Genomic DNA, 12,966 nt, shown 5'->3' with positions numbered 1-12,966 from the left:
AGTTATTAAACTCTAATAGTGGTAACGAAACTAAGACTAAGTTCGAATAAGCATATTCCTTTATCCTGTCCTAATGTTAAAGATGCTGAATAAAAAGTTAATAATTGCAATTAAAGTAAACATTAAGAAATTACTTTTCCACCATAAGAACCTTTTTTTTTAAATGTAACAATTTTGTGTTTTGTCTTGTAACTACTTATGAAAATGCAACACATTTTTTCCTTCCTGCCAAAGCAGATAATTTTTGATTGATAAAATATCAGAGATATTCCGTTTGTATACTCTAACCTCATGTAAACACTCTCTTATGTTTCGAAACTATCTTTTTTTTTTAAAGAAATTTACTTGCAAGATACCATGTGAATCAGTTTACTTATGCACATATAATTATTTAAGGTCAATGATAATTTTCATTTCTGTGAGAATTAAATTGAAGTCTATGTTTTTGTTAAAAAGTATATAAAAATGCTAAATTTTTACAGCAAAAAATTTAGTTCCCCCCCCTGAAATAGTGTCTAAATTTTCATTTTTAATTCTAAGAATATTTTATTTTATTAATTTGATTTGATATTAAAAATAACTTGATTGCTGACTTCATACTATACCAACTGTTGACCACCGTCCGGATATCATGCTTGGTAATGTCCTGAAGACAGTCCTTACCTATCCTGAAAACAACTGTCGAGCTATTACAATTCAGATACAGAAAAATAGATTCTGATTTTCGGTTGAACGCTTCTCAACTACCTATCATTTTATTTAAAAAGCGAACTTCGTTTAGAAAAACCATTCGCATACTTTATAATCTAGCGAATCCAAAATTCGAATGCGCTCATTCGTAAGATGTAAGAGAATACCATTTTAAAGATATTTTACAAATATTTGGGTGATTCAAAAAACTTTTTGATATTTGCGCGTTCTTTTGTCATTTATTCATTCACAGTTAGCATTCGAAATTTGTTGTATTCCTGGTAGGGCTTCTTGAGAACAACTCGCATTAAAATATTGCAATTTCATAGAAATTAAATGGAACAGTTTTTTTATTACATTTACTACAGATATATCTTAAAAAACAGTTTTCGATTGTGCCATTAAAGGTTGGCACTGAGAGTGTGGGTCAGAGAATACATTTAAACTAGAATTTGGCGCACTTTGAACTACAGGTAGAGTGTTATTTGAAAAACTATCTGGTTTAGAATTAATCATCAATAATAATTTGTCTGTAATATCATCAATATTTTCTTTCTCCTCTTTTTAAATTCTCCACTTCTTCGGGCTTACATGCATCAAATATGGACCAAAGACTTTTTTTTTAACACTAAATTTAAAACTATATATTAAGAGTAAATTTTAATTATTTTTAAAATTACAATCTATTTTCATTTAAAAACTAATTATTTATTATTCTATTATTTGCAACACTAGGTATGCATAATCTTCATTTCACCAAGAATATTAAAATCGGAACTTATTAGAATTATGAATTTTTTGAGGAAAGAAAAATCTAAAATATCTCTATCCAATGAGAATAGGTTTTTAATAGTTTAAATTTTATAGTTGTTCTTAACTTATTTTTACATGGTACCACGAAATGAATATTTTATGGACACGTGACATTAGTTTTTGTTAAATAAGAACGATCCTTTTAAAAAGAATGCTCTGGTTCTTAAAGACGGGGATAAAATGAGAGACAACTTTTAGATTGTTTATTTACAAATAAAAACTATAGATATTATTGTCTGGAGAAAAAAAAGAACTCATCCAGAATGACATTATGTTTTTGTGGAAGGAAAATTGTGAAGAACATTACTCAGATGTTTTAACGATCTGATTAAATACTGAACGTTACATGTGTGTCATTAGAAATAGAATCATGAAAGTACATTTACAAACTTAATTTTATAATAAAATCTCTCGTAGAGTATTTAAAAGTTGGTTGGTTTTACTAACAATAATAATTACTTTTGAAGTTCTCTACAACACTTGATTGAAAAGTTTTTATTGTTTGTGCAGAATTAGCTTCAAATAATATTGTTTTACTTTTTACAGGGATTAAATTGCATCGTTTAAATATAGGGGAGAGTCGGATAACCCCGCCCACTTAAGGAGTATTGCTTTTATTTCTGTATAATATTGAGTAATAATCAATATTTTTGTATGTTACTATTGTTTTATCATCTATTTAAATAATGCAAAAAGAATAAACCAAAAAAAGAATAGTTTAGCTTAAAAAAATATATATTAAAAAAAAACAAACATGTTTTTCAGCTCTTTTCAAAATGTGTCCCGCCCAGTCACAAAAATTATGTTTTTTTGACTGTTTTTTCAGGTGTAAATGAAAATGACCAATGTATTGACAACAGATAAAGCTCATTTATCATTTTTATCACAAAATTATTTTATTTATTACATATTTATATACTTTTAGTGAATTCTATCATTTCATAACAACAATATTTGTTGTTAAAAATGCATATGACATTCAAATTTGAAGCAATAAAATAATAATCTTTGCAACCGTACATTTATCGACGAAATAAAATTGGTCGTTGATACCCGACATTCATGTGAGCGGGGCTACCCGAAATCCAAATTTTTGGTAAATTTGTAATTACTCGAACAATTTTTCACATATAAACTTCTTTCCTTGTGCAAATTAAACTTAAGACTACATACTTTAATGCTGTATGTATAGAAAAAATTATTTTTTTAGTATTAAAATGAAGTTTAATCGAAACATTCAACCAATTTTTCTTAATTTCATGACTACTGTATTCAACATATTTTCAAAACTATTGTTTACCATGTTACCAGCAGCCTAAATACTTGAAACTTTGAAAATAATCTTCCTTTAATATAACAATTAATGTCCGATGGCCCATTGACTTGAAAAAAATATTCTATACATATGAAATTGACAGTGGGAGGGGGTACCCGACACTCCCCTATATGTTACTAGCAAAGTATGAAACGCCGGCATTGTATAGAATGCCTAGGCATTGTATAGAATGTCGGATATTTTTAGGCAAAGTATGAAATGAGAAAAGTATTACAGACTTTCCCCAGGCATTGTATAAAATGCCTAGGCAGTCTATAGAATGCCAAATGCTATTTAGGCAAAGTATGAAATAAACGTCCTGATGAGGTTATTGAGTAAATGATGTGCATGTTACTGTGAATGACTGAAATCGGTGATTGCTGACTTTCACCGGTGAATGTTGACAATCACATAGTCGCTTTGGTGAATGTCCGAAATATTTATTACATCCGATTTGATATTCATTTATTCGTGGATATAATTACATTTATTCGATATTTTAATACTTACTGACGATAGATTAGAAGAAACATCAGTGTTTGGAGTATCGGACAAATGTATACCGGGCAATGGCACTTAACTCGAACTAGTATGACTAGACCTTTGGTAAATGTCCGAAATATATACTAGGTTTTGTGCCACTGCCCGGTATATCCTACACTGAGGTTTTTTTTTAAGGTCAAGTGCCATTGCCCGGTATATCCTACACTGCTTTTTTAAGGTAAAGTGCCACTGCTCGGTATAAATTTGCCCGATACTCCAAACACTGATGTCTCTTCTAATCTATCGTCAGTATTAAAATATCGAATAAATGTAATTATATCCACGAATAAATTAATATCAAATTGGATGACGTTTTGAATTTGTCCCTTTTGAATGAAATTTTGACGAATCGGAGATGTATTTTATACTTTGCCGGTTTCTCATTTGGCATTCTATAGAACGCCTAGGCAGTGTGTGAAATATAAATCATTTCATACTTTGCCGGCTAATTTTAGGTAATACTTTACCGGTGACATATATATCTTTATATAATATAAGAAGAGAATGAAATGATAGCACATAGCTAATCACAGAAGAATTGGCCGGTAAACCTCGTGGTAGGATCCAGTTTCTCCTCATTCATTTCCACATTGTTTTGGTTGTCATCAGCACAAAATTAATGAAAGTCGTAAAGGTATTGTTTCTCTATAAATATCTTAGTATCTAAATTTAAAGTTTTTTTTTTCTGTACTGCTACTATTACGTTTTTAATTCAAGAGTTAAAAACAAAGAAAATTGTTTATTTTTAACTTTTTTATTATTATAACGTAGTTCTGTGCTACATTTTAAGATAAAGTTATTTAGAAAGATGGTCCAACCTTATTTACGGTTTTACAATTATAATTTTTGCGCAGATAACATTAATACACTGTTATAAATTACAGTTAAAGAGATCTGTGAAATGATTTAGAACTTTATGATCAGCTTCTTGCACAATGAGATATACAAACAGTAATTAATATATCTGCCTGTTTGGTGAGCAAAAATATTAAATTATGGTTGTGAATTTGTTTGTCATCAAATTTGTTTGACACCAATCGATCTAATTATTTATAATACTCATAGATAATAATATTTGGACGTGGGAAGAGGAGGCACAAGCTTCAGCAAACAGAATTCCTTTTAGTGCATTATACACTGTGGTGTGCAAAACTTAAGCAACAAGTGCGTTTTTTGTCATAACTCTACAAGAAATCATCCGATTGACATGAAATTTGAATATGATGTACATTATTTTGTACTTAAACGATGGTAAAAGAATAATGGCGCAGAAATGAATATAAAGCTTAAAGTAGGGCAAGGAACAAAAAAGGCTTTATTTGACATATAGTGGCGTTACACATGATTGCCTGAAGAAGCGTAAGTACAACTGGCAGATGTTCCCTAGTATGGGATATGCCCTCCCCTTACTGCAATTGTTGCTTGGCATTGTCTCTCCATGCTATGCACCAGATTATCCAGGAGTTCTTGGGGTAAACGTCTCCATTCCTCCTTTAACGCATCTTTCAGCTAATGGGTGTTACCAGGAGGATACTGTCGTGTCGCAAGACGTCTCCCTAATGCATCCCACACATGCTCTATGGGATTTAGATCTGGAGAGTAAGCTGGCCAATCCATTCGTGTGATATCTTCACTTTCCAGTAGCTCTTGAACATTAGCAGTACGGTGTGGCCGGGCATTGTCATCCATAAAAATGAAGTCTGTTCCAATGGCCCCTCGGAACAGACGCACATGGGGTAGGATTACCTCATTGCAGTACAGAACCTCGGTCGAAGATCTGAAGTTCAGTCCGCCCGTTCAACATAATGCCACCCCAGACGACAACTCCAGAACCACCGTAACGATCTCTTTCCGCGATGTTATTGGGATGAAATCGAGCTCCAACCTCTCTCCAGATCAGCTGACGTTGAGAATCGCTTGTAGCACTAAAACGACTCTCATCTGTGAAGAGGACGCGACTCCATTGATGAAGTGTCCAGGTTTCGTGTTCTCTGCACCACTCTAAACGGTGCGGCCGATGGCTAACTTTTAAAGGTATGCAGCGTTCAGGACGTCTAGCAAATAAGCCACCTTTGTGGAGGCGTCTGGCCACTGTAAATCTTGATACTTGTCGTCCCGTGGCTGTGCACAGTTGCTGAGATATGGCGCTAGCTGACTGAAAACCGTTTATTTTCGCCTGGAGGACAATGTAACGGTCATCTCTTGGTGTTGTTTTCCTTGAACGGCCACCACCAACCTTCCGAACAGCTGTACCAGTAGTTTTAAAGGCATTCCAAGCACGAGAAACAACACTTTTGTTGATCCCGAACTCTTCGGCGACACTGGTCACACTACGCCCCTCCTCAAGCTTCCCAATCATTCTTCCTCGAGTAAAGTCATCTAAATGATTTCTTGAAGACATGTTTCACAAAACAAATCACTTGCAGCGAATGTCTTTAACTACGGTGCTCTTCATCCTTTTATCACAACTTTGACCTGCACGCGCCGACCCACAAGGTTTACGTACACTTACATCACCTACGACGTTTTATTTCTAAAATTTGCATACAAATAATCCTTCTACTGAATTACGTGCATATTATACTGCTACTGAATTACGTGCATATTAAGCTATCTTATACTTTGTTGGGGAGCTGTGGCCGAAAAACCACTTGTTGCTTAAGTTTTGCACACCAGCGTATGTTAAGTGAATAATTTTAACTTTAGTAGAAAAACTGTTCTCTGCCATAATCCTCATAGAACAATCCCCGACGTCTGTAAGCTACTTGAACATAGTTGCAGACCAGGTTCATCCATTCATGGCAACAGTTCTTCCTGCGGGGGATGGTGTTTACAAACAGGATAATGCACCATGTCATAAGGGTCGAATAGTCGAGGAACTTGCCAGTGGCTTTCAAGTCATATCTTGGCCCCCAAATTCACCTGACCTTAATCCAATAGAGCATTTGTGGTCCTACTTGGAAAACCAAATTCGTGCTGCCACGCTACCCCCTCGCAATGTGAGGGAATTACAGGACCAGTTGGTGAGCGCTTGGTACCAGATACCTCAGACTACCTGTCAGCACCTTGTAGAATCAATGCCATGGCGGGTGCTAGCAGTTTTGAGGGCTAAAGGTGATCCTACATGTTATTAGCAGGGTGGTCATAATGTAATGGCTCTTCGGTGTACATATATATAAAAATATGATGTGAAATATTTCATAAATAAATGTTTATAAATAATATGAGGTACCCTTTCACAAAAAGTGACACCAGATCAAAAGTAATGAAATAGATGATAATTTTAAAAGTTCGAATGTTGGATCGAATATTATTTAATCTTACTAACAATATCCATAAAATTTGCTGATAAGTCTAGCGTTTTCTACAACAGCAGTATTAGATTTCTTTTATCTGATGTTAAATAATAGTGTTGCGCTACCTGGGGTACCAAACATTATTATTTTATATGAAAATTTAAGAAAATTATGCATGCAATTACATGTGATGTAGTAAAAGGGATACATGGATCAGGTGTACGGGACGGCTAAAGGCCCGACCGCAATTCCTTACAAAAAATGTAGCGGACACTATTTAATTGCAGAGAATTTGCTTATAATCTATGTAAAAACTATAATTTTGTCTAAAAGCGCCTTAAAAAAATTCTACAAAAGATTAAAATAAGGCTATTGTTTGACTTGAGGTAGAATCTGAAAAACTTTTGTTCTCGCCATCTTATCTTCTTCCTCCACTGCACTACAGCTTTCGTGGGCCCACACACATCATAGGGTAAACCGATCCATCTTACCCTGAGAGCAGGAGTTACTGAAACGAAACAGAACTTAATTTTTAATATAAAACAAATTTCAAGTAATTTCCTCATTACGAAAATTGTAACATTTCACTCTATGTTTTTCCTTACATTAGCGATGCATAATCTCTGAATTTTATTTTGTAATTTTATAACCGTCGTTGAACAGCTGATCAATTTTCGGGTTCATGAAAGATTTACCCCGACTTACCCCAATTTAAGGCATACGGGTAAATGTTTATTAAAATCCAAAAGAACAGTACAAAATATAAAATACGTAGAATACATAAATTACATGGCAGCAGACCATAAACAGAAATCAGTAAAAACAAAGTTGAGTAAAGGAAAAGTTCAGTTAAAAACTGGATCACAAGACAAAATGTTCAATAATTAAAAGTTCGTTTGGAATTGAATATATTTTTGTTAAACTCAATTCTTTGATCAATCTTTTACAACATTTGTTAAGAAGATAGGCATTGCCTGATTTTATTATATATTAGATCGCATAAAATGAGACAAAATGAGAAATTAGATTTAAGAAACAAAATCACCGAGTCACGATTGCATTTTTTCCTTAATTGATTCTTTACACGAAAGTGTTTGAAATGAAAACTTATATTTTAGGGTTATATAATTGAAGTGAATTAAACTGATAGCGCACTCACTGGGGGATTAGCCGTATTTATCATAATTTTTGGATATTAATCCCACTTTAAACTTTTACAGGGCCTGAGAAAACTTCCCCAATTTTTAAACAACGATAGAAAGCTATTTTCATACTTATTATATGTGTAACTAGACGCAGATACCATTAAAATATACAAATATTAATAAAGTGATTTTAGATAAATGTGAGTAGCAGTAAAGGTAAGCGTGGGGTCAAAAATGGGTGCTAACTGTGAAGAACTCCTTTACTAGTGCGTTACGTATAAGTTAGACCTTACACATGTAGTTTATTTGTACATGAACACAGAAGTAAATAAATTTAAGATCCCCTTTTCTGCAGAAAATTGTTTAACAATCAAAATTATTTAAGTAGTACGCTAATTTTTATAAATTAATCTCAATCCGAAAATTACTTTAACAATAATTACTGTTAAAAAAAATTCCCTATAAAAGGTTAGAGTATAAAGAGCTTTCCTCAGTAGAGAGAAAATAAATTAAAATTGAATCGAAAATTCATAAAATTCGCTATACGCTCGCTTAGCAGGCAAACAAAGTATTGGAGATTCCCTTTTCTCAAAATTTTATTATTGAATATAAAATCAGAATATGAATTACGGTTGAAAAAATTGACAAATCTATGAAAATCAGTTACGTAAATATAAACTTTTAAATTAAAATATTGTCTAACCTCAAAGAGTATCGCATATTTTCTGATTAAAATAAATCTGTTTGAGCATTTTTTTAATTATAAAATAAGACAATAATTGTACCGTCATTGCTTAAAAATTACAGATACATTTTTTTTGTTTTTTTGATTTACACAAAATCCTTCCATTTTATATTTTTTATGAAGATAAAGCAACTAAGAGTTCTTTGCAACTTGATCCATTATTTTTTACAGTTCTGTCTAGACTTGTAGCATTCTTAAGCGCAGAGTTTTTAAAATAAATTTTAAAAAGTAACGTAGGTCAGCAATTTAAGTTAACTACAAAAATTGTTTCTGGATTTACGAAATAAATTATGCCCGCAGTTTAAAAAGCATTGTAAGAATCTCTTCTAATGTCTAGTATGCTTAAATCTGTTGCCCCAAAAGTAAACATTCCATACATTCTAATGCCCTATTATAGCTAGATGATAAAAGTAGGACTAGTTATGTATTCAGTTATTGAAGAGTGTCTCGTAATTCTAGAACAAATGTGGATCAAATAGTTTGTCAAATAAAAATTTGGGTCAATCAAAATCTCATTGAAAAGCTAGAATATTCAAATTTCAAGTGGAGCTCTAGGCGCTTAATTAACAAAGAACCATTTCTTAAGACAGCAATTTTTACATAAGAGTAAAATTCATTTCACTGGTTTAGCATTAGCCACTGTTACAAGTTTAACTAATGACAATTGAGTTCTCTTCGAATATTTAAAATATATTGGCCATGTTTATTAGCTTACAGATTTGTTTATTCAAAAACGTAGTTAATTATCCGTTCTTCAACTATTAATTTTGATCCATTCGAACGAGAGATTAAGGAACCTAAGCAATTTCCGTCATTTAAAATGAAAATAATTATGTGTGTAAAATTTTAAATTAAATTTTCCAGCTTATAAAAATGTAAATGGAGAGGTTTTCGATGGGTGAACATCATTCAAAAGAATAAACTTCCAATAGATATGTGTTCGAAAAAAAAAACAAACGATTTTAAATCAAACTTGAAGCACTGCTGTACTCATTATTTGATCGTCAGCCATTTCTTTTTCAAAGAGTGGCTCAAATGAAGAAGTTGATGCTATCACTTAAAATTGAGCTATAATCGACCGTAAAAGATAGCTTACAAGATTAAAATTCATTGATATCTGTTGAATCCGTTGAAATCGATTCTATATGCTTTTGCTTCATAGAAGCTTCTTCGTTCTACTTACACTAAATGTTATTTCTTTCCTGTTGACTTTGACTGGGTACTGTACTTTAAAAATAGTAGCCTCTTTTGACATAGTTCGTTTTAATATATATAAGCGAAGAACTCATATGATAATGGTAGAAACGATGTCACCAAAAATTGAATATTTCAAAAAATGTATCACTTTTGTTGAAGATTGTATTTAAACTGGAATAAGGGGTATGATCCTTTTATGGTATGGTTAATAACAATTGTATTTCTAGTCTTAAGAAGTTTCGAGCTTTCGTAATGGTTATTTCGAACACAGAAAGTGATTTCGTAAATTCCGTTTTGTTCCAAGAGGCAACAAAAAGAGAAAAATCATATGTAAAACGTGAGTTTGTTTCCTTGCATATAAGCTTTTATATTGGAGAATAAATTTAAAAAATAAATAAGTTGAAGAAGTTATTGTTATAATATTTGATGATTAAAGAAACTTGATATGTTTTCAGTTATTTTTTTAAGTCCATTTAACTTCTTTGTTAAAAAGTTTTTTCGTTTTCTAATACTTATCGGAAGTTTCGTTTTCTAATACTTATTGCTTTCAATTGTTATTTTTACTTTAATAAAATTTTTTTAGGGTTCATTTTTTTAATGCATCCCAACTAACGCTATTTTTTATAGGTTTTATTTTCTAATTTAGATGGATTGGATTTAGATTTTGTGAAGTCATTAATCTTTTGCACATTTTTTAAAAAAAAATTTAGGCTTTTTTTTATAAATATATAAATTTTCGAACAGTTCAGAAATTAAAATATTTTAAGTTTATTTTAATTCAAAATCTTGGTTTTTTAATAACAAATGTATACTTCCAAAATGGGCCGGAATAGCCTGCTCGGTAGGGCGCTGGGCCCATGTCCGAGAGTTCGTGGGTTCGAACATGTTTCCATTACAAGTCAATACCTCTGGGGGTACTGGATTGGAGATTGATCGTTCTCTGATTCAGGTCAAAATTACGATCTGTGGATGAATGAATGGATGTATGAATGGGTCCGCCCTATAAAACGGGCTGTGACATGTGTGTGGTTGAAGACAAATTCTTGGTCATAGGACAAATGAATTGAAGGTTGTGTGGTTAAAGACAAATTCTGGGGCCACTAAAGAAACAAAAGATGCACACGCTGCCTTAAATTTGCTCGGTTTCACCAAGCAGGCTTTCCCGTGTGGCAAGTAGCATTAGAAACAACAACAATACTTCCAAAATTATTTTAAGGGTTCAATTTACAGTGGGATACCTGCAAGAGATGTCGTGTGGGTATCTCGATCCTGATTGGGTTGTTGAAACTTAGCATTTGTTTAAGTTAGAAACTTTTCTTTCCATTCAACTTTTAGTAAGCCAAGCCTGTCAAGTACCAATAATCTTAAGTAACACAGCCTATATTCAATTCTACCACTATATATTTAACACAAGGACATCCGCGAAGTCCTGTAGAACATAAACGTACTTATTATGCATCGAAATGACCAGGTACACAAAACAAAACTATATCACGGTCACAATAAAATACATAAACAAATAATAAATCTAAGAAAGAATTATATTTCAACAAATGCTACGTTTTACACGTCTCCGTATTTAATTTACAGAACGTTCATTAACATTTTAAGTTATGTAAAGATACTCGATATTGCTGATAAAGATTAGCTGCTGCTGACGTTATAGGTCACGTGCGTGGATATAGGCTGCTTTCTTTTTCTAGTGCAAGTACCGCGTTAGTATATTTGGGGTCCATTCACTGTTAAAATTAAGTCTTAGCACGTTAAAATACGGTGGCCAGATCAAAAGTTAATTAGGGTGCTGTTTTTTTAAAAATACTTTTATCACGTTTTATAATTTAAGGCGAATTTTTATTTCTCTCCATAATAAAAAAATCTGCCCCTGTTTCGTTCAACTTAACTTTATATTTTGTTTCACAGGGATACTATATTCCTATTCTATCAAAATAGTATTCTATCAAACATCCTATGCGTACGTTGTTTTTATTTAAAAAGGTTCTTGATTGTAACGCTGACGAAATCTTCTCTCCACGGCGATAACAGAATCACAATTGTTAAATTCTAACACGCAGAATGCACGGGACTTTCCTCTTTACCGCGCCTTACGTAATGAAAGTTGCATCTGCATTCTATGTAAATCATGTGGATGAATTATTTTTCATTAGATAGTCATAGCTGTTTGTAATCACTATATTCATTTTGAATGGTGTTATTAATATATACATACGTATATATTGTTTATAATACATTTGTGTATATGTATTATCCATCTATATATGTATATATCAGGGATGAGAGTAGTTGGAAAGTAAAAAAGAGGAAATTCAAGAATAAATGAATCTATACACTGAGTGGCCAAATTATTATGACCACCCCTTCAGTCGTCTGCTTCCATACCCTATACGGCGCAATGTGCGTCGAACAGTACGTTCAGAGACATTCACAGTTGCTCCTTGATTAAGATCACTTGCAATTTGTCGCACTGTTGCTCTCCTGTTGCATCGCAATGTACAACATTTAAATCGCCTGATTAAGAATCGCAACGATCAACTGGACGGACGCAACGATCAACGGAATGAGGACTTCAATACTTTCGCTTCGCGGAAAATTTAATTTGTCATAAAATATTTTAACTTGTGCAAAAAAAATTTTCAGCGGAAATTAGCGGGAAAAATCTGGAAAAAAAAGTGGATATCCGAGAAATAATCACATCCCTGATATATATACATTTGTAATCACTATATTCATTTTGAATTATATTATTAATATATCAGTCTAACCTCGATATCTCGAACTTGAAAGGAGAAAAAATTCGAGATATCAAAAATTGCATGTTATCGAAGGTAGAATAAAGAAAAATGCTCTTTACATACCTTATTTACTATTCCATATTTATTCTAAAAACACTTTTTACGCTTTCATTTAAAAAAAAGATTCAATTGTTGTTTGCTTTAGAGATGTGTAAGAAAGTTCGTCTATAACACTTTCTAAGTGGACTATAGCTTTAAATGTCTCCTCTGACATATTCGGCTGTCTCTCAATAAATCTCCTTACAGTGTCCACTGCAGACTACTTGTTTGTTAGTAACATTGGGCGGTAAATCTTCAATTTCCTCATCCTCTTCTTCTGATGGTTCACAAGAAGCTTTCGTTTGAGCGATGATATCATTGTCATCCCACTGACCACACACTGTTACTGCATCATCTACGTTTACAAAGTCAT

General features: G+C 32.5%; 1 protein-coding gene across 1 annotated transcript in view; it reads right to left on the bottom strand.

Annotated features, from left to right (window-relative positions):
* Positions 1–4,652: 4,652 nt before the first annotated feature.
* The window catches only part of LOC107446389 (ATP-dependent RNA helicase TDRD9), a 52,711-nt gene continuing 44,397 nt past the window's right edge, over positions 4,653–12,966 (bottom strand). Inside the window, exon 4 of the mRNA XM_087153957.1 lies at positions 4,653–7,165. Within this exon, the coding sequence (XP_087010083.1) occupies positions 5,109–5,762 (654 nt within the window). The 5' untranslated portion in view covers positions 5,763–7,165 and the 3' untranslated portion in view covers positions 4,653–5,108. The remainder of the gene's footprint in view (positions 7,166–12,966) is intronic.

The sequence above is a fragment of the Parasteatoda tepidariorum genome, chromosome 10 (genome assembly GCF_982258835.1).
Source record: "Parasteatoda tepidariorum strain Cologne lab strain chromosome 10, Ptep-v5.0, whole genome shotgun sequence".
Lineage (NCBI taxonomy): Eukaryota > Metazoa > Arthropoda > Arachnida > Araneae > Theridiidae > Parasteatoda > Parasteatoda tepidariorum.
This window is presented reverse-complemented; position numbering and strand designations above follow the sequence as displayed.